An 18671-nucleotide genomic window follows, 5' to 3' on the forward strand; every position below is an offset into this window, starting at 1 on the left:
CAAGAACAGGGAGTTGGTTATAGTGCAGGACCTGGGACAGCTCCCAGGGCCATAGAAGTTGATATGGAAACAGTGCAAGAACAGGGAGTTGGTTATAGTGCAGGACCTGGGACAGTTCCTAGGGCCCATAGAAGTTGATATGGAAACAGTGCAAGAACAGGGAGTTGGTTATAGTGCAGGACCTAGGACAGCTCCCAGGGCCCATAGAAGTTGATATGGCAACTGTGCAAGAGCTGGCAGCTGGTTATAGTGCAGGACCTGGGACAGCTCCCAGGGCCCATAGAAGTTGATATGGAAACAGTGCAAGAGCTGGCAGCTGGTTATAGTGCAGGACCTGGGACAGTTCCTAGGGCCCATAGAAGTTGATATGGAAACAGTGCAAGAACAGGGAGTTGGTTATAGTGCAGGACCTAGGACAGCTCCCAGGGCCCATAGAAGTTGATATGGAAACAGTGCAAGAGCTGGCAGCTGGTTATAGTTCAGGACCTGGGATAGCTCCCAGGGCCCATAGAAGTTGATATGGAAACAGTGCAAGAGCAGGCAGTTGGTTATTGTGCAGGACCTGGGACAGCTCCCAGGGCCCATAGAAGTTGATATGGAAACTGTGCAAAAATAGGGGGTTGGTTATAGAGCAGGACCTGGGACAGCTCCCGGGGCCCATAGAAGTTTATGTGGAAACTGTGCAAGAACAGGCAGTTGGTTATTGTGCAGGACCTAGGACAGCTCCCAGGGCCCATAGAAATTGATATGGAAACTGTGCAAGGACAGGCAGTTGGTTAGACTAGTATGCTTCAGGACTTGGGGCAGCTCCCAGGGTCTACTCAGGAAGTCTCCAAGAAAGGCTTGATGCCTGATGGAGCTATGCCCTTCAATTGAAGCTGTCCGGGGTGGCACACTGGCATTGTTTCAGATGGACCAGATGTTGTGTCTGCTGGAGGTTTATAAGCAGAGCAGTGTCTGGATGGTTTGGTGGATTGATTCAGACATCTTGCCCGAGTCTGGTAACATCCTCCTTAGAGAGGTCTGTAGGGAGGCTTCCTTCAGGCTCTCTGGCTTGGATCCAAAGATTTGTGCAGCACGAGCAAAATAATAATAATGCAGCACAGTTTTCCAGTTGCAAGGGAAAGAGTCACTGCTCTCCTTCTTCCACATCCCCCAGAACTGGCTCCAGGGCAATAATATGATCTTTGGACCCAAAGCTGGATCGAAAATGAAATTCCTCTTAAGGGAGGGAGACTCTCAATGTTATTTACAGGTAGCCAAATATTGTTCTGCAGCAATTAAAATCTGTCCGGAAAAGGTTACTAGTGCTAGTAAGCTTAATTTTAATTGATAAATTTTCTTCTGTATTTTTTACGAAGAGATTATTTTATCATGTAATGGGTTTTATTGATAAGGTTTGTATCTTTCCTGGCTAATGCCATAATAGCTTATGTTATCCAAAGCTGGATCCAATGGGTTCAGGGGCTCTGGGATCTTCCTGCTTTGAGGTCCGTATTGTCAAGGTCACCCTCAGAGGGATAAGGGGGTCACAGCACCATATCAATTAGGCAAATGTGTGTGTAATTGGGTGGGATTTTTCTCTAGTTTGCCATGATTAACTGGCACTTCATGACAATGGTATGTTTAGGAACCAGTGTAGTGTAGTGGTTAAGGTGTTTGACTAGTATCTGGGAGATCCAGGTTTGATCTCCACTCTGCTATGGAAGCTCACTGGGTAACCCTGGGCTGGTTTTTCCCTCCCTCTTTGCCAAACCTACCTTACAGGATTGTTGTAAGAATATAATAGAGGAGAGGGGAATGATGTAAGCCACTGTGTGTGTGTGTGTGTTAAGTGCCGTCAAGTCGCCTCCGACTCATGGCGACCCTATGAATGAAAGTCCTCCAAAATGTCCTAACTTTGACAGCCTTGCTCAGATCTTGCAAATTGAAGGCCGTGGCTTCCTTTATTGAGTCAATCCACCTCTTGTTGGGTCTTCCTCTTTTCCTGCTTTTCCTAGCATGGCTGTCTTTTCCAGTGACTCTTGTTGTTTCATGACGTGACCAAAATACGATAGCCTCAGTTTAACCATTTTAGCTTCTAGGGTCAGTTCAGGCTTGATTTGATCTATAACCCACTGATTGGTTTTTTTGGCAGTCCACGGAATCCGTAACACTCTCCTCCAACACCACATTTCAAAGGAATCTATTTTCTTCCTATCAGTTTTCTTCACTGTCCAGCTTTCACACCCATACATAGTAATAGGGAATACGATGGCATGAATTAATCTAGTCTTGGTGGCCAGTGACACATCCTTACACTTCAAAATCTTTTCTAGCTCCTTCATGGCTGCCCTTGAAGCCACTATGGGTCCCCATTGGAGAGAAAAGTAAGGTATAAATATCTGAAATAGATGCTATAGATGATGTTCCTTGCAGCAAAGAAAACTGCATTCTGTATTGAGTGAGCAAAAAAAAAGGACTTGAAAACGAAAGGGCTGATGGAGAAAGCGGTAGCAGTGGGGTAGGGGAAATCTTTGACAATGTGTCATGTTCGCCTACAGAGCTGTTGATGCATGTCTGGGGATTAATTTAACAGGAGACTGTAGGTGTATGTAAAACTGTTATTCATATCACATTTGTCTTTTAAGTGTCTGCTGTGCCCCGGCGCTTAAGTGGTGGATATTTGAGCGGCATCACCAACATCTAGGGCAGAAAAAAAAGAAGTGGGGAGGAGTTATTTCAAGGTAAAATTAATTGGAAAGTTGTTGGTTCAGAGTCCATGGACTTGCTGCATTTCTACCCCAACCTTCTACCAAATGGCTTACACAGTTTAAAAGCACCAAATATACAGAAGTCCAGCTGTAATAGTAGCAGCACAAAACAGTAAAAAATGAGAACCCCAACCAGCAGGCGACCAAAAAAAAAAAAAAAATCAGCGTTAGATCCAGGAAGTTAGATCAACCACTCAAAAAAAAATGTGAAACTAGGCTTCAAAAGTAAACCAGGTTTATTGATATAATCGGACTGTCCTACTCTGTGCCTTGGAACAATTTGAGAACAGCCAGTCAGTGCTAACCTCTGTTTGGTCATGATTGTGGTGTGCCTGGTTAGAACACTTTAGAATAGGAACAGTCTGCTCCTTCTTAAAAAGGCCCAAAAGGAACAATCCTAAGCAGGTCTATTTGGTAGTAAACCCCATTGTGTTCAAAAGGACTTAGAATCATAGAATCGCAGAATCATAGAGTTGGGACCACCAGGGTCATCTAGTCCAACGCCCTGCACAATGCAGGAATTTCACAACTACCTCCCCCCCCACACCCCCAGCGACCCCTACTCCATGCCTAGAAGATGGCCAAGATGCCCTCCCTCTCATGAACTGCCTAAGGTCATAGAATCAGCATTACTGACAGATGGCCATTTAACCTCTGCTTAAAAATCTCCAGGGAATGAGCACTTACCACCTCCCGAGGAAGCCTGTTCCAGTGAGGAACCACTCTGTTAGAAATTTTTTCCTAGTGTCTTGACAGAAAGTCTTTTGATTTAATTTCAACCCGTTGGTTCTGGTCCGACCTTTTCGGTAGAATACACAGGATTATGTCCTTAATAGTTTACACGGTGACACACAGGTCGGTATCCTGATAGATCTCCTGGCACATATCTTATTTTCCTTTAGTCGCCAGGCCAAAACATTTATTTTCACCCAAGCTTTTAATTAAGGGCTTCCATCTTTGTTTTTAAAACCTGTTTTATGGCCTGCTTCTAGCCTGAGGACTGTTTTAAGAATATCGTGTTAGGCTGTTTAGCAGATTTGTTTCATTGAAGCCAGTTGGCTTAGAAGGGTATCACTCTGTTTAGGATTGGGCTGCGTTTGTTTTATGCTGATAAAGGCATGATGTGTTTTGTGTCCTGGTCAGTACCCCAGTTGATTTTAGTCCACAAACAATTCTCCCATCTATATAAATCCTTAAAAGTGTTTCCTCTTTCGCTCCCTAATGTATGTTTCCTGAATGGAAATTATGCCGGCATCATCCTTTTTAATAACCTTGGCATTTCTCTTAAATGGATTGACTAATCCAGTTACAGCCAATGCCAACCGTTTCATTGTATAATCCATTTTTATTTGTACTTAGGAAAATCAAGAGTAAAAATACTCTTAAGAAAGAAAATGAGAAGAAGGGGGGATGCATTTTATTCTGCTCCAGTAGATACGATCTTATAATTGAATGCTTGGAAATCAGTTCTGCAGTCCTGTTACCTATGGTTCCCTAATCTTCTAATTCTCCTTTCCTTCCTGCCAGTACTCTCTTTCATTTTGCAGAGCTTCATTCTTTTCCAGGTCTTGATTAATTTCTGCTGTATCGTTCCATATCTCTGTCTCTTGTTTGACCTGAATCAGGTTTTTGTTAATTCCCTTTGCTTCCTCTGCTAAGCTAATTATCCCAATCTTGCTTTCTATCATTAGTCTAAAAGGTAAGCCCTATTTATATGGAAGTTGTTCTTGGTTTTATCTTGGTTAAACAGTTGAGCTCCTCTCTCGCTGAGGTGATAGTTGATAAGTCAAGAAAAATAAAAGTTTCTAACCTTACCTTCTTCCTAAATGTTCTTAGCCCTGTACTGCGCCCAATCAATTAGTTCATTCCCTCTGTTTGACCATAAGACCACTTAATTTCAAATACTGTTTTGAAACCAATCCTTCAGTTAATTATCCGTTCAATATTAAAACAATAATCCACTGCTTCAAATATTACTAACGTTGTTCTTATAATTCAGCCATATAATTTATGGGGATTCCAGTCAGACAAATTAAATGTTACATTACAGTGACTTTAACCTACCTCCGGGCTTCCAGAAGGTTTTTTACCCCCCTAGCAGGTCCTTCAATTTCTTCTTAACAAATCTCATATTTATGATGTTTTCCCCCTTTGAAAATGACATCTAACCATGTTAACTTTCTGTTCAATTTTATGTTTTTCTCTCTCTTTCTTTTGTCAGCAGGTTAAAACATTTCTTTTTAAGGCATTTTGGAAAAAGCGTTGCTGGGGGATGAGTTCAGTTTGGTTTTTAAAAAGGGCTTTTATTGCCGTTGGTTTTAAATGTTTTGTTTTTAACAGCTATGTTGTTTTAGTTTCCTCCTCCGATCCAACTGCCAGGGTCGTACCACACATGGGCTTGGTAGCGGATCAGACGCTGACGCTGATCAGCCCCTTGGGAGGAGGGCGATAGAGCTAGTGTTTGTCCCATCCTCTTGCTACCCCCTCCATGCCAAGGAGTTGCTGGTTATGTTTGTGTCCTAGCTGCTGCAAACAAGTGTGTGTGAACTGGGCCCTGTTCTTAGTGTTTTCGATGTTTGTGTGTGTGTGTTAAGTGCCGTCAAGTCGCTTCCGACTCATGGCGACCCTATGAATCAGTGTCCTCCAAAATGTCCTATCTTTGACAGCCTTGCAAACTGAGGTCTGTGGCTTCCTTTATTGAGTCAATCCATCTCTTGTTGGGTCTTCCTCTTTTCCTGCTCCCCTCAACTTTTCCTAGAATGACTGTCTTTTCCAGTGATTCTTGTCTTCTTATAATGTTTTTTTTTTAAAATAAATTTTTATTGGTTTTTTAAAACTATAAATTCTTCATAATTTTAACAACAATGTAAAAATAATATCACAATCACAATTACATTAATTGTTGTCTTGATTACCATTAAACATAAAAAATAAATTGACTTCCCCATCACCTCCATCTACCTCTTAATAAAGTGTTAGTATCCTTTGTTAACATATTCTGATCCTAGTATTAATCTCATTCTAAAGTTTCATGTTATATAAAATTTTACATTCTGGATCAGAGTAAAAAGTAACCTTCCATTTTTCCCAGATCTTATACATTATCACAATGATTCCTTCAATTCTCCCCTTTTCCCTAGTTTCTCCAACTCCACCAGTTCTAACATTTAAATGATTTAATCCCTTTATTCTGAAACCTTTGTCCCTTTCCATTTGGCTGCATAAAATTGCAGCCAGTATAACATAAATTTAATCATATTAAACAACATCCTCTCCAATATTTTAGGGATATTTCCTGTTTAATCGATCTTATTTCAGTGTAAATCATATCCCAGATCCATATCACAAGTCCGCCCCTTATAAAAAAAGGAGAAAAAACCAGTATCCTTAGTACATTCCAACATTTTCCTTAAAGTAATAATCACATATTCCAGTATACTTTTATATCAATTGATAGTCTATAAAAGGAGGACTTGTTTAGATAATCCCAAAATGATGTCTAAATCTTAATTCCACTACATCGTTAATAGCCATGCCACCCATCCACACTGTCAAAGCCTTCCAATCCAGCAATCATATTTAAATCAGTCCTTTAACCATGGTCTAATACTTCCTTCTGCAACTGAAATAAGTCAGTCAGGTATGGGAACAGGATTTCTTTATGCTCTCTCATTTCCTCAGACAGGGTATGTATCCAAAAATAATTCTTTCTGGGCTTCATTTCCATCATGGCTTCAATCTGTGTTCCTTGACCTGCTCTCTTCTTCCTTATATCCACACGTCCTTCCATGACTTTTTTAGATGAAAAGTCCATTTCTTGTATGTCTGATCTCTTTGTCACCAACTGGTTACCTTCTTGGACTTCTGTCTTCTTCTTTGTATCCTTGTATTCTTCCATGACTTTTTGGACAGAAGAATCCATTACTTGTATGTCTGTATTTGTGGCCATCATTTGAATTTTCATGACTTTTATATCTTCTGTAACCAGGTCCAACTTCTGATTACATACCTGTGATGATTGGTCAAGAGTCATCATCATTGAAATCAGTTGAGCCATCTGTGTTGATATCTGTTTTACTTGTTTAATTGTCGCCTCAGAATGTTTAGCAAGCATGTCCTGTACTTTTTTTTCCATGGTTAAATTCTGTAAAGTTTCCTTTAATTTCATAAGGGCAGGGCTATGAATTTAGCCAGATCAGGGAGAGGTTCCAGACATTTACATATGTAACTTAGTTAAAAAATTGATGGTCATCTAGCAGGAGTCCATTACATGTAGTTGATAGAGAATATTTCATTGACCAGCTTAATATCTTTTTCGGGTTGAAGAAGTGAGTATTTAAGCTTAAAATAACTTTTTAAAGTTGAAAATACCAACGAGTTTTACCAGACGCTCTAGATCGGCAGAACCAGGAAGTATTCCAGGAGTTGCCTCATCGCGGACCTTCTATCGTCTCTTCTCTATGGTTACCTTCAGGAATGGTTTTGGTGTAACACGAGTAAGACGAATTTCCGGTCCTACGACCTTCTTCCTGTTGATTTGCTTGTAGAACAATAGAGAGGGATATTGAAGGAAGCACAGAGTCTTCCGGTCAAGGAATCCTCTTTGTTGTAAAACGTGGCTGGAGGACCTTTTTTACCCCAAGCAAATTCTCAAAGGTTCCTCCCTCCCCTTCCTTTAAGAACGCGTCGGATTGGCAGATCTTACGTCAATCATTCAAGCTTGTTGTTTTAGTTTAAGTTGATCAGTTTGATAAGGCTCCTGCTGCTTTGTCTGATGGATCTCATGCAGCAAAATCATCCAGTTCAATTAAGGGAGAGAAACGGTTACCAGGAATGTTTTCTTCAACCCCCTGTTAATCGATAACGCCAGTGAAAAGTGAAGGATTGTTATCTACTCACTTGGGCGTCTGGAGGTGAGGTTTTAATCTTGATGTAGTCCTTATGATGTTTATAAGGTGCTGGAGGGTAGATTCTAAAGCCGAAGTTGCGCGCTGGCGATTTCAATCCCTTCGTGCCCACGGGATCAAACGTCTGAAACTCCGGGGGACTTAATAAAGCTTCCTCGGAGTATTCAGGAGATCAAACTGCATATATGGCTGCAGGGAATTCCTGCTTCTCAGCCCACTTGCAAGGGCTGGATTGGGGTGCGGTAAAACACCCCAAATTACACGCAAACTTGGATTCTCCCCAGGAGCCCCTGGGAGGACGTAGCAATCAGCCCAGCGTCAGCACCGGAAGCCCTTGTCTTCTTATAATGTGACCAAAATACGATAGCCTCAGTTTAGCTTCTGTTGATCTTTTAGCTTTTGTTGACCTTTGCCTTTGTCGGTAAGCACATGGGTTGGCTCAATCCGACATATTAGGTAAGTGGACAAGGAAAGAATTTGAGCATCTCCTAAATAAGAGCCTGCCCATGTCTCCGTAGCTGTAGATTCACCTTCCCACTCTTCCATAGAACTGTGCATATGATCTGGTGGCTCTTTACTGCCTGTCTCAACTTGCATGGGAAAATATGTAATATTGTTAGAAACAGCCAAGACACAACAAAGGCCACATACTCCATGGCAACCAAATAACTTCTATTAGAAAGAAGTTGTATAGCAGGCGCTCGCTTAGACAGGCCAATATATATCCTCGTGCGGCACATAGAGATCCCTTTGGAATAAGGTGAAGGTGTATACAGTTCTTCAACATTTCCATATATTTTACAGATGGAAGTAAAGGGAGAATGATTGTTTCCAGAGACATACATGCAGAGGGGGAATTAGAAAACTGATGTGGGGGGAGCACCAAATTCTCATCTTGAGTGATGCATTTTGTTGTAGGGGTCCTATGATATTGGAATGAGGAATGGGTTTTCAGATGTAGGTGGGAGAGGAGGAGCCAAAAGGGAAGAAGACAATGCCCTTCTTTGCATGATGCTTAATTATGAGATTCGATGTCACAAGGCATGGAGATGGCTAGGGGCTTAGGCGTCCACATGCTGGAGAAAGGATGGCTAAAAATTGTCTCAAATAAACAAGCAAACCAGTGGATGAGTCTGGACCAACTACACTGCAGCTGAGAGAAAGCGGTCAGATGGAATGGTGGCGTTCAAAGGATGAGGCCAGCCTCTCTGGAAGGATTAAGATGGATGACAGGGAGATCCAAACTCATTTCTGGCAGCTTATAAGAACAACACAGGAAACTCCAGCAGCCCCGAGAGAGATTAGCCGCCCACTGCAAAAGCCCTTTTGAACAATTTCCAGAATATGAGCAAAGGGGGTGCCTTCCTGAAACCCTTGGAAAAGCCCGCTCTAGCAGTGGGCTTTCCTAACAAGCCCTTGGGATGGGAGAACAAGCCGGAATTAGTGTGAGGATCAGAGCTGCCACACGGGAACACACTGGGTGACTTTCTCTGTTGCCAATAGCCAGTGCCCACCTTGCCAACGGCGACATTTGATAAATTGGCGCTGTCTAATCTTGGCTTTCTCTGCTTTCCAGATACCACAAGGTCCAAGAAGAGTCACGAAAAGGAGGGGGTGGAGTACAACTTTGTTTCCAAGCAGTCATTTGAGTCCGACGTGCAACATAACAAGTAGGCTTTGGTTTGATGTGCCGGGCGGGGGGACAAAAGGCATGTCTGGCGAGGCAAATTTAGCAAGCTGAGCCATATCTGATGTGCTGTGATGGAGACCAGGGCAGTGAACTCCTTTGTGAGCTTCCTAGAGGCACCTGGTCGGCCACTGTGTGAACAGACTGCTGGACTTGATGGGCCTTGGTCTGATCCAGCAGGGCTTTTCTTATGTTCTTAAGAGTCGGTATGTAACCATCTCACCCTTTCTGTTGCCAGCCATTTTTTTCCCCAAGGGAAATTGTAATGCCATAGTAAGCATTTGCACATTTTTACAGCGGTCTCTGCTGTTTTTTAAAAATTATTCCCCTCAATGTTTTTAGGTTTGTAGAGCATGGAGAGTATAAGGAGAATCTCTACGGGACAAGCTTGGAGGCCATACAGTCGGTCATGTCCAAGAACAAAGCGTGCCTTGTGGATGTCGTGCCTGAGGTAATCCTCAGTTTTGTTGTCGAAGTCGCTCTGAGGGACTCGTTCATTCTGTAACCATGGAAGTCAGGTCTTGGCAGATCAGTTTGTTGTATCATCACTCGACAATATGGAGTTCTTGGCATCAGGATACCCCACTACCTGCTTGCTGGACCCTTGGCCTTCTGGCTGGGGAATCAACTGAGATTTCTAGCAGTGGCCTCAGTGAATTCATTGTTGGCTTTGGGTGTGATCTGCTTTTAGTTTTTTTTTAAAGAGATACTTGGCTTCATGTGTAGGAGTGGGGAAACCAACCCAGTTTACCAGATTAGAGTCCACTGCTCATGTGGAGGAGTGGGGAATCAAACCCGGTTCTCCAGATTAGAGTCCACCGCTCTTAACCACTACTCCACGTTGGTCAAGATCTTGTGCAAGTGGAACTGGGTTGGGGGAAGAGTTACTGAGATGTTACTTTCACGAACTTACTGAGATAATGATAATTTTTAAAAACTTTCTGCCTCTAACTTTGCTTTATTAACCAGCGTGGTGTAGTGGTTTGGAGCGGTGGTTTGGAGCGGTGGAGACTGATCTGGAGAACCGGGTTTGATTCCCCACTCCTCCACGTGAGCAGCAGATGCTAATCTAGTGAACTGGATTTGTTTCCCTACTCCTCCACATGAAGCCAGCTGGGTGACCTTGTGCCAGTCACAGTTCTCTTAGAGCTCTCTCAGCCCCACCTACCTCACAGGGTGTCTGTTGTGGGGAGGGGAAGGGAAGGTGATTGTAAGCTGGTTTGATTCTTCCTTAAGTGGTAGAGAAAGTCGGCATATAAAAACTAACTCTTCTTCTTCTCTTCTTCTTTAATATCCGCTGACTGACAGGCTTGGTCGACTCCAGTTTCAGATTCTTGCTGATTTGGTTTTCATTGTCCACTGATGACAGTTTTACGGGAAGATTTTATAATTTGGCACACCACGTCAGAGAACACAACTAATACGTTTTTAAATAGTTGCTCGTTGACAAGAGAAAACTGTCCCTCTTGCTCTCCCCAAAGTGTTTTTATGCATTATTGCCATTTTCTCTGTCTACTCACACCTGCATCTCTGTTCCCAATTCTAGATTATCTAAGGCAGGGGTGTCAAATATAAGGCCCGGGGGCCGGATTCGGCCCCTTGAAGGCTCTTATCTGGCCCGTGAGCCATCCAAGGCAGCCACCTCCCCCCAGTCCCAGTCTGGGTTGGCGAATCTGCTGTGGGCTCACCAGCCAAGGCAACCACCTCCCTCCAGTCTTGAGGTGTCAATTATCAAACGCTGTTAAATAAAAATACTGTAAGAGTATTATTGTTTTAAGCATGTTTCTATTTTAAGTAAAAAATAATATCAATTGGCTTTGCCTGTGTCTTCTATAAAGTTTGTATCTACGGTACCTGGCATTAAATTTTATGATAGACATGGCCCGGCCCGGCCAAGTGACATTTATGACATATCCGGCCCTCCTAACAATTGAGTTCGACACCCCTGATCTAAGGTATCTCTCTCTGCAGTCCAGATGATTTCCCCGTTCCCTACTGTGCACTCTGTGCCACAAGGAAGGGGGTAGAAGCAGTCTTTTCTAATCCTCCTTGGACAGCTTTTCGTTCAGCCCTGCCTGTAATTCAGAAGAACCATTCTGTTACGTTCAGATTTTTTTTTTGTTTAAAATCAGATTCTGACGGTTAATACTTTTTTTTTAATTTAAAGAACTGCCGTTCCATTAATAATAGTCTAGGCAACGTATTTCTGTTTATGAGGGAATCAGCAGTGCAAAACAAGAAACTGCCAGCAGCAATGACAGAGAGGGATTGCATATTCGATTCCCTGAGAAAACGTGTTAGGTGACTCCAAAGTGCTTTGGAGCGATTTGAGCAAAGATAATAACGGCGGCTTTGCGATGCTGCTCTTGCTAGAGGCGGCGAAATTCAGCCTGCACGGCTGAATTCCTGGGTCCCTTTCCCCATTTATCTTCTTCCTTGTTCAGTGGCTTTTGAAACAAACCCGTTTTGATTGGATTTTTCTCTCGTCTGACATGACCATGTGGTGACCAGCCTTGCTTGTTTTCTATTTCCGTTTGCAGGCCGTGGTGCACTTGCGGACGCCGGAGTTCAAGCCCTACGTTGTCTTTGTGAAGCCTCTTATTTTGGAAAAGAAAAAGACTGTCCCGACGTCCCTCGCGCCGGATGACATCGCTGCCCCGCTTGTAAGTATTTCACACGGTGGCCCGGAAAGCGTAAAGGGAGCCTCTGTATGCGTGTGTGTGGATCGGGATTGCTGTTGGCTGGGGATGCCCCTGAAACTGGGATGCAAGTTTTGTGCAGTCCTCAGGGGTTGCAGATAGTGTGAAAATGGGGACCACCTGGAAGAGTCCAGTTGGAAACTAGGACTGGTGTGGGAACTACTAGTAAGAGAGCCAGCGTGGTGTAGTGGTTAAGAGCTGTGGTTTGGAGAGGTGGACTCTGATCTGGAGAACCAGGTTTGATTCCCCACTCCTCCACATGAGCATTGGACAGTCTGAGGCAGTAAACTTCTGAATTCCAGTGCTGGGGAGGACCTGATGGACTATTGGTCTGATCCAAGATGGCCTCTCTTATGTTCTTCAGTTCTGGTGTTTCATCTGCTGTGCTTGTCTAGACTCATCTGTTCCATCTTTCTTCATGTCCCACATTCATATTTCCTGTGTTGTTGTTCAAAGCAGGTTGCAGTGGGAGTCACACTATGCAATCCTAAAAACACTTTCCTGAGAGTAAGCCCCATTGGATTAGATTCTGAGTAGGCCAGTTAAGGAAGGCACTGCTAGTACGCTGAAAGTTAAACATGTAAACTCTGGCTGGCTAGCACAGGAAATAGATTGCTTAGGGCCCAGAGGTATAGCCAGAGTTTGGTGTATTCTGCATTATTTGCCAGTAACAAAAGCCAAAATCGTTTGTCAGAATTACTTATCCTGAGGATTTTCTTTTTGGCTGGCGCACCCCAGTGGCATTTCTTTGGAAAACCCCTCTGTGCTGTCTTCTGTAAGAAAGGGTTAAAGAGAGTATTTGCAACGGCACAATTTCAAACGATGCCTTCAGCTTATACCCATGGTAGATATTTTTAAATTCCCCATAATCTAAGGCCATGTGCCTATTCCAAGGGTTCAATAGAGGATCTCCCACTTATTTTGTTTAGTTGCCCATTTTATGACTCCATTCCTTTAAAATTAACCCAGCATATCTCAGATGTATTAGATACAGTTGAGGGCCAAGTTAGATTTTTAATGGCAGACGTTAATTCTAAGATCGTGTTTAGGGTGGCTTTTTTATCATCACGTTAGCGTCTAAGTTAAGGAAGAATTTGTTGAAAATTAGGCTCCGAAGTTGCCATAGAAAGAATATTTTAGGGGAACTACAATGTTTAAATCAGTAATAATATGTATATATGTGACTGTTTGAAACATTTTAAAAATTTTATTCATGTAATTCTGGGTGTTGTGGGTTATATATTGTATATGGTTTTAATCTGAATAGTGTTAAGGTCTGTGACTAAAACATTAATAAAATTTATACTGATACTATTTTATTTGTAGATAAGGTATTTGTAGATGGTCAAAGGCCATTACAAAGTAAATAAGACTATAAAACGTCTAAGTTTATTGAGCCCCTCATACTGAGAATGGGACCTGACAGGGAAAGAGAAAAGATAGAAAAGCTCCTACAAGGAGATAATCCTTCAATCACCTCTCAGGTAGCAAACTTTTGTATGGAAGCTATGAAAATTCGTTGCCATAGAGTAGTCTCTTAGTCCAAATGGCAGTTATAACTTGGATGTTATTTATTTTATTTTATTTTATTTTTTAAAGTGATTTAAGACTCGGACTGTAAACCTTTGTTGGTAAAACCATTTTAGTCCATGTATCTTTTGTTTTATCTGGCCAAGGGACGTAAATAAACCATCTATCCATCCATCCATCCATCGACTATAAAACAAGAAAATTATACAATAAAGATAAAAGATAAAATACAAAATGCCATATAAATTATGATAAAATACAATGTAATTAAAATATATCCTAGCTGGCCATCAGTTCTGGTTAGTTGCATTCTTTGGCGCCAGTTTCACTCTGATATTTTTAGCTGCTAGGGCAAGAAGTGACATCCTATAAGCGATAAATGAGTTGGTATCTGACCATAAAAATACTGATTTATTGGAATCAGGAAACAAGTTTAGCCCAGTTAATATCGTACGAAGGAACGTGTTGCCTTCTGTTGACTTTCCGTTTCGATTTTCAGGATGAGGAACAGCTAGAAATGGCTAACTCGGCTGCCTTCATCGAAGAACAGTACGGCCACTTTATCGACACGGTCCTGGTGAAAGAAGACCTCCATAGTGCCTGCAGCCAGTTGAAAACCATATTGGAGAAACTAAACACAGACTCCTTTTGGGTGCCGGTATCGTGGGTCAGATTATAGTCAGCAATGCTGTGCCAAATTAGAAGTGATTCCTGTTTGCTAATATGCTGTAAATATAATGGATGATCAAAAGGGAAACAAAACAAAAGCAAAAACCCATCCGCTGAAATTGCAGGTTGGCTTGGAAAGCAGCAAAGAGAAACGTCTCCATCTGAGAACTTTTTCTGATGTAATCATTTCCTCTGTGGGAATGAAAAAAAATCGTTGTGGTGGAATGACAAATCCCCACAGGATACAATCCAGAGTTTTGTGTGCTGCTTCCAATTCCGCAGATGGAAGCCTTTAGCTTTTCTTTCGTAAGTCGCAATGCAGGATCAAAATGCAGTGATCCAGATGAAAAGATGCCTCTGAATAAGAAAAATAACACTAGAAAAAGATGATTCCAACTTTACTGAATAAGAAAAAAAAACATGATAATTCCAAATTTTTGGTGGTGGACAATGAACGAAAGATAAATTCTGTTACAGGGTTATAATTCTGGATGACGAAAGAAGGACCTTCTCTTTTATTGGTTGGCCAGACTGGAAAAGGGAGAGCTCTAATCAAAATGGTGACTCTTTCATCCTTTTGCAAAAGGGAAGAATTCCTGGGCAAATCATCCAGGCTTCCAACGTCCTGCCTGAACATTAGCCACCTTATGTAACCTACATATAGCTACAAAAGAGTCATTGCATCCTTTTTCTCTACTTTATCTGCAATTTGCCATAAACAACGTTCTGAATTGTATGCTCTAGAGGCAATGGACAATTTCCCTCATTCTCACCAGAAAAGCCACAAACACAGAAATCCAAAAATAAGCAAATGCCTCGAAGCATCTTAATATACTCCCCTTTTTTATTTTACTTGCACAAGCTGTGAAATGTCGAGGTGCCTGTGGAGGCAACCACCCACTCCAGCTCCATGAATGGCATACTAAAGCCAATTTCCATTTAGTTCCATATTTGTAAATCCTTAATTCTTTTTTTTTAAAGCAGGTTTCTAGTTCTCACCACTGTAGAGTGTTGCTTCCATTTCATAGCCAAAGGGAAGTTGTGTGTGCCTATTCTAAGAATTGGGTTGAAGGTACATTACAGCCTCCATAGAAATCATTTCCAACTTGTCTCTGATTTTTCCCCTCCTCTTTCTACTTCTCCAGTTTGTTTGTTTTTTTATCACATCCTTCTATATTTAAAAAAAATGATCTTGGACACTGATTAATTTATGCAGCACAAGCATGCACAGCAAATGTTTTGCATAATCCCTTTCGCGAACTGTACATTTTCTTGGCATAGAATTTTGTATTTGAGTTTGTTGGGGGGTTGTGTCTTGTGAATGTGAAGATGCCTAGTCCTGCGTGCGGCCTGTGTCCCCCCCACTTGGAAAATTCAAACTGAGCTTATGTTCCAATGTAGTATTTTTCTGTGTTTGTGCCTCCATGAGAATAATTGGCCTTTAGCCCAAGTCTTTGAGAAGGAGGTATTGGTTAAGCTTGGATTGTGGTGTTGGCTGTGGTTATGCTTTGGCTTCATGATTTTCAGAACCATGTTCCAGACACATTTTCCTTGGAAGCCTCTCAGAATACCTCAGTGAAAAGATCATTTGTAGTGTTGTAAGCCTCTCTAAAAGACTGCTTGCAACTGTGCCGTTGAAGGAGACTTGTATATCTTTCCCAAAGATGCATCCGGTATGTGTGGATGCAGACAGATGGTGACGCCCAATAAACCTGCCCAGCATTCTTCATAAACTGACTGTGTACTTGTGGAACAAGCCCCTGGAATCGTCGGCAGCCCAGAGGGTTCCCATAGCGGATGCTGAAGACTACCAAAATTTCTGGCAGGGTATGAGCTTTCATGAGTCACAGCTCATGAAACTATGGAACTATGGCTCAGTTCTGAAGAAGTGAGCTGTGACTCACAAAAGCTCACACCCTGCCAGAAATTTTGCTAGTCTTTAAGGTGCTCTTAGACTCTGGCTCTTTTCTACTGTTGTGTATGTAGCAGTCTTCCATGGCATCCAGCCCTCAGGTAGACTCACCCAGGGTACAAAACAAAAGGATCCTGGGTTGGATCTAACCAAATTTTCTGCTGGAAAAAAAAGTAAGGAATCCTCTCCTTTGACTACCCACAAAGAATCATGGAACCTGCATGCATAAAAGCCATGTGCAGTGGGAACTGTCATGTGGAATGGAATTGGGTTTGAGTGAAAAAGTTGGCTAGATCAGCCCCTCTTGTGCTTTCATTTCTTTCTCCTGGAGCAATGACTAAAAAGGAGCAAGGGGCATTTTTTTTTTTTTTGGTCAGCAAACTTGCAGCAAGGTTTTTAGTGGAACGGGAGATGGTCATGCCCATTGTTCACACTGCCTTACAGCAATCTATGGATACCAAGTGTAAACCTTTTAGCCTTTAAAGCAGGGTTGTCGAACTCAATTGTTACGAGGGCTAGATATGACATAAATGTCACTTGGCTGGGCCAGGCCAAGCCTCACAAGCCCAGATTGAGAGTGTGGGGGTGGGGTGGCTGGCTTGCGGGCCGGATAAGAGCTCCCAAGGGGCCGGATCTGGCCTGTGGGCCTTATGTTTGACACCCCTACTTTAAAGGACCGGGTTAGTGGGCATAGAATTGTGGAAGCCTCATTCAAATCCTGAAAGGCACTTAAAACAGCTTTTATTTAAAGGTGGGAGAAACAGTGGGTTTAGAACAGTGCATTTTGAACAAAACCGTGTGCATAATAAAATATACTGATGTAACATAGAAAGGCTAACAAATACATAAACAAGTACCAACAAAATCTTATATAATTCTAAAAATAGCATACAACATGTTACTTCACATGTGTATACAGTGCAATAAATGCACAGACTAATGACACTCTAGTCCATACAAGGGGAAGCCGTAGCTCCAAAAATCCGATGAAGCTCCAGCAGAGGGAAAATGGTCTTCTAGAAATTGCCCCGTTTCAAAGTCCTCCTTCAGTTCCATAACTATACAAGTGAATTAACATGCTGTATGCTATTTTTAGAATTACATAAGATTTGGCTGGTACTTGTTTTTGTATTCGTTAGCCTTTCTATGTTGGATTTTTATTACTGCTTCTGCTTGTTAACATAGAGGTGTTAACATTTTTTTTTTTTGGTAATAAAATATGCTGAGCAGCCCCAAAGTCAGGGTTGAAGAGAAGGAGGTCTCTTTAGTTGCTGGTGCTGCTGACTCTCGAACTGTAGGCAGGTCCCTTTTTACACTTAAGGTGCTATTTACACAGCCCAAATAATGCACTTTCAATCCACTTTCACTGCACCTTAACGATCGTTTGCAAGTGAATTTTGCCAGTTCACCCAGTAAAATCCACCTTCAAAGTACATTGAAAGTGGGCTGAAAGTGCATTATTTGGGCTGTGTTCTTCACAACTCTGAGAAGCCTCTTTTCCTCACAGCCGCCGCAGGAGATGTCCCATAAACACTCAGGATCAAATGCCCATGCCAAAAGAATGTCACTCTTCTGCCAAGTGCATTTCTCTGCCTCCACAGGCTTTTCTCCTCTGGGACATCTCCTTCAGAAATTCTCCACTCCCTCAGGGGACAAAAATGCCCCAGCTTCTTCCCTTTCTCTCTCCTGGAGGTCGGCCCCCTTCTGTCGTTGCCAGGCAACTGGCCTCTCATGTTCTTACAGAAAAGCCATGCTGGATCAGACCAAGGTCCATCAAGTCCAGCTGTCCGTTCACCCAGGGGCCAACCAGGTGCCTCTAGGAAGCCCACAAGCAAGACGACTGCAGCAGCACCATCCTGCCTCTGTTCCAAAGCACCTAATATATTCGGCATGCTCCTCTGATCCTCCTCTCCATTGAAATCCCATTCTTCTAGAGCAGGGGTGTCGAACGCAATTGTTACGAGGGCCGGATATGACATAAATGTCACTTGGCCAGGCCGGGCCTTGCCTTGCTAGCCCAGATCAGGAATGTGTATGTGGTGGGCTTGCTCGCGGGCCGGATACGAGCTCTCAAGGGGCCGGATCCGGCCAGTGGGCCTTACGTTTGACACCCCTGCTCTGGAGGGCATGGTTTCCGGGGCCTGCCAAGTGGGTGAAAACATTTCACAAACCCTTTAATAATAATAATTTTTGCAAGGCTTACTTGCATAAGAAACAAACATGGTCTCCCATTTACTGTGCCTCGTACTGCTTGGGCAGTCATGCCGGACACTGGCAATGTGTTTTGTTCTTTCGTGGTACCCCTCCAACTAGGCTCATTATGCTCGAGCCATATGGGTTTGAGTCATTTGGATATCCTTCCCCCCCCCTTCAGTATGGTGGCAAGACATCCCTTCCCCCTCACTGCCCATAATTCAATCAGTACAGCGTAATGATTCCATGCGGCACAGCGCTGCTTTGAAATGAGCAGTGGTGCTCTTAATTTAATAGATCTATTTATAATGGGAGTGTGCG

General features: G+C 42.7%; 1 protein-coding gene across 1 annotated transcript in view; it reads left to right on the forward strand.

Moving 5' to 3' along the window:
• MPP3 (MAGUK p55 scaffold protein 3) overlaps positions 1-14313 on the forward strand; it is a 66567-nt gene extending 52254 nt beyond the window's left edge. Inside the window, exons 15-18 of the mRNA XM_056863373.1 lie at positions 9237-9330; positions 9690-9798; positions 11888-12010; positions 14076-14313. Of these exons, the coding sequence (XP_056719351.1) occupies positions 9237-9330; positions 9690-9798; positions 11888-12010; positions 14076-14255 (506 nt within the window). The 3' untranslated portion in view covers positions 14256-14313. The remainder of the gene's footprint in view (positions 1-9236; positions 9331-9689; positions 9799-11887; positions 12011-14075) is intronic.
• Positions 14314-18671: the final 4358 nt, after the last annotated feature.

Source organism: Euleptes europaea, chromosome 18, assembly GCF_029931775.1.
Source record: "Euleptes europaea isolate rEulEur1 chromosome 18, rEulEur1.hap1, whole genome shotgun sequence".
Lineage (NCBI taxonomy): Eukaryota > Metazoa > Chordata > Lepidosauria > Squamata > Sphaerodactylidae > Euleptes > Euleptes europaea.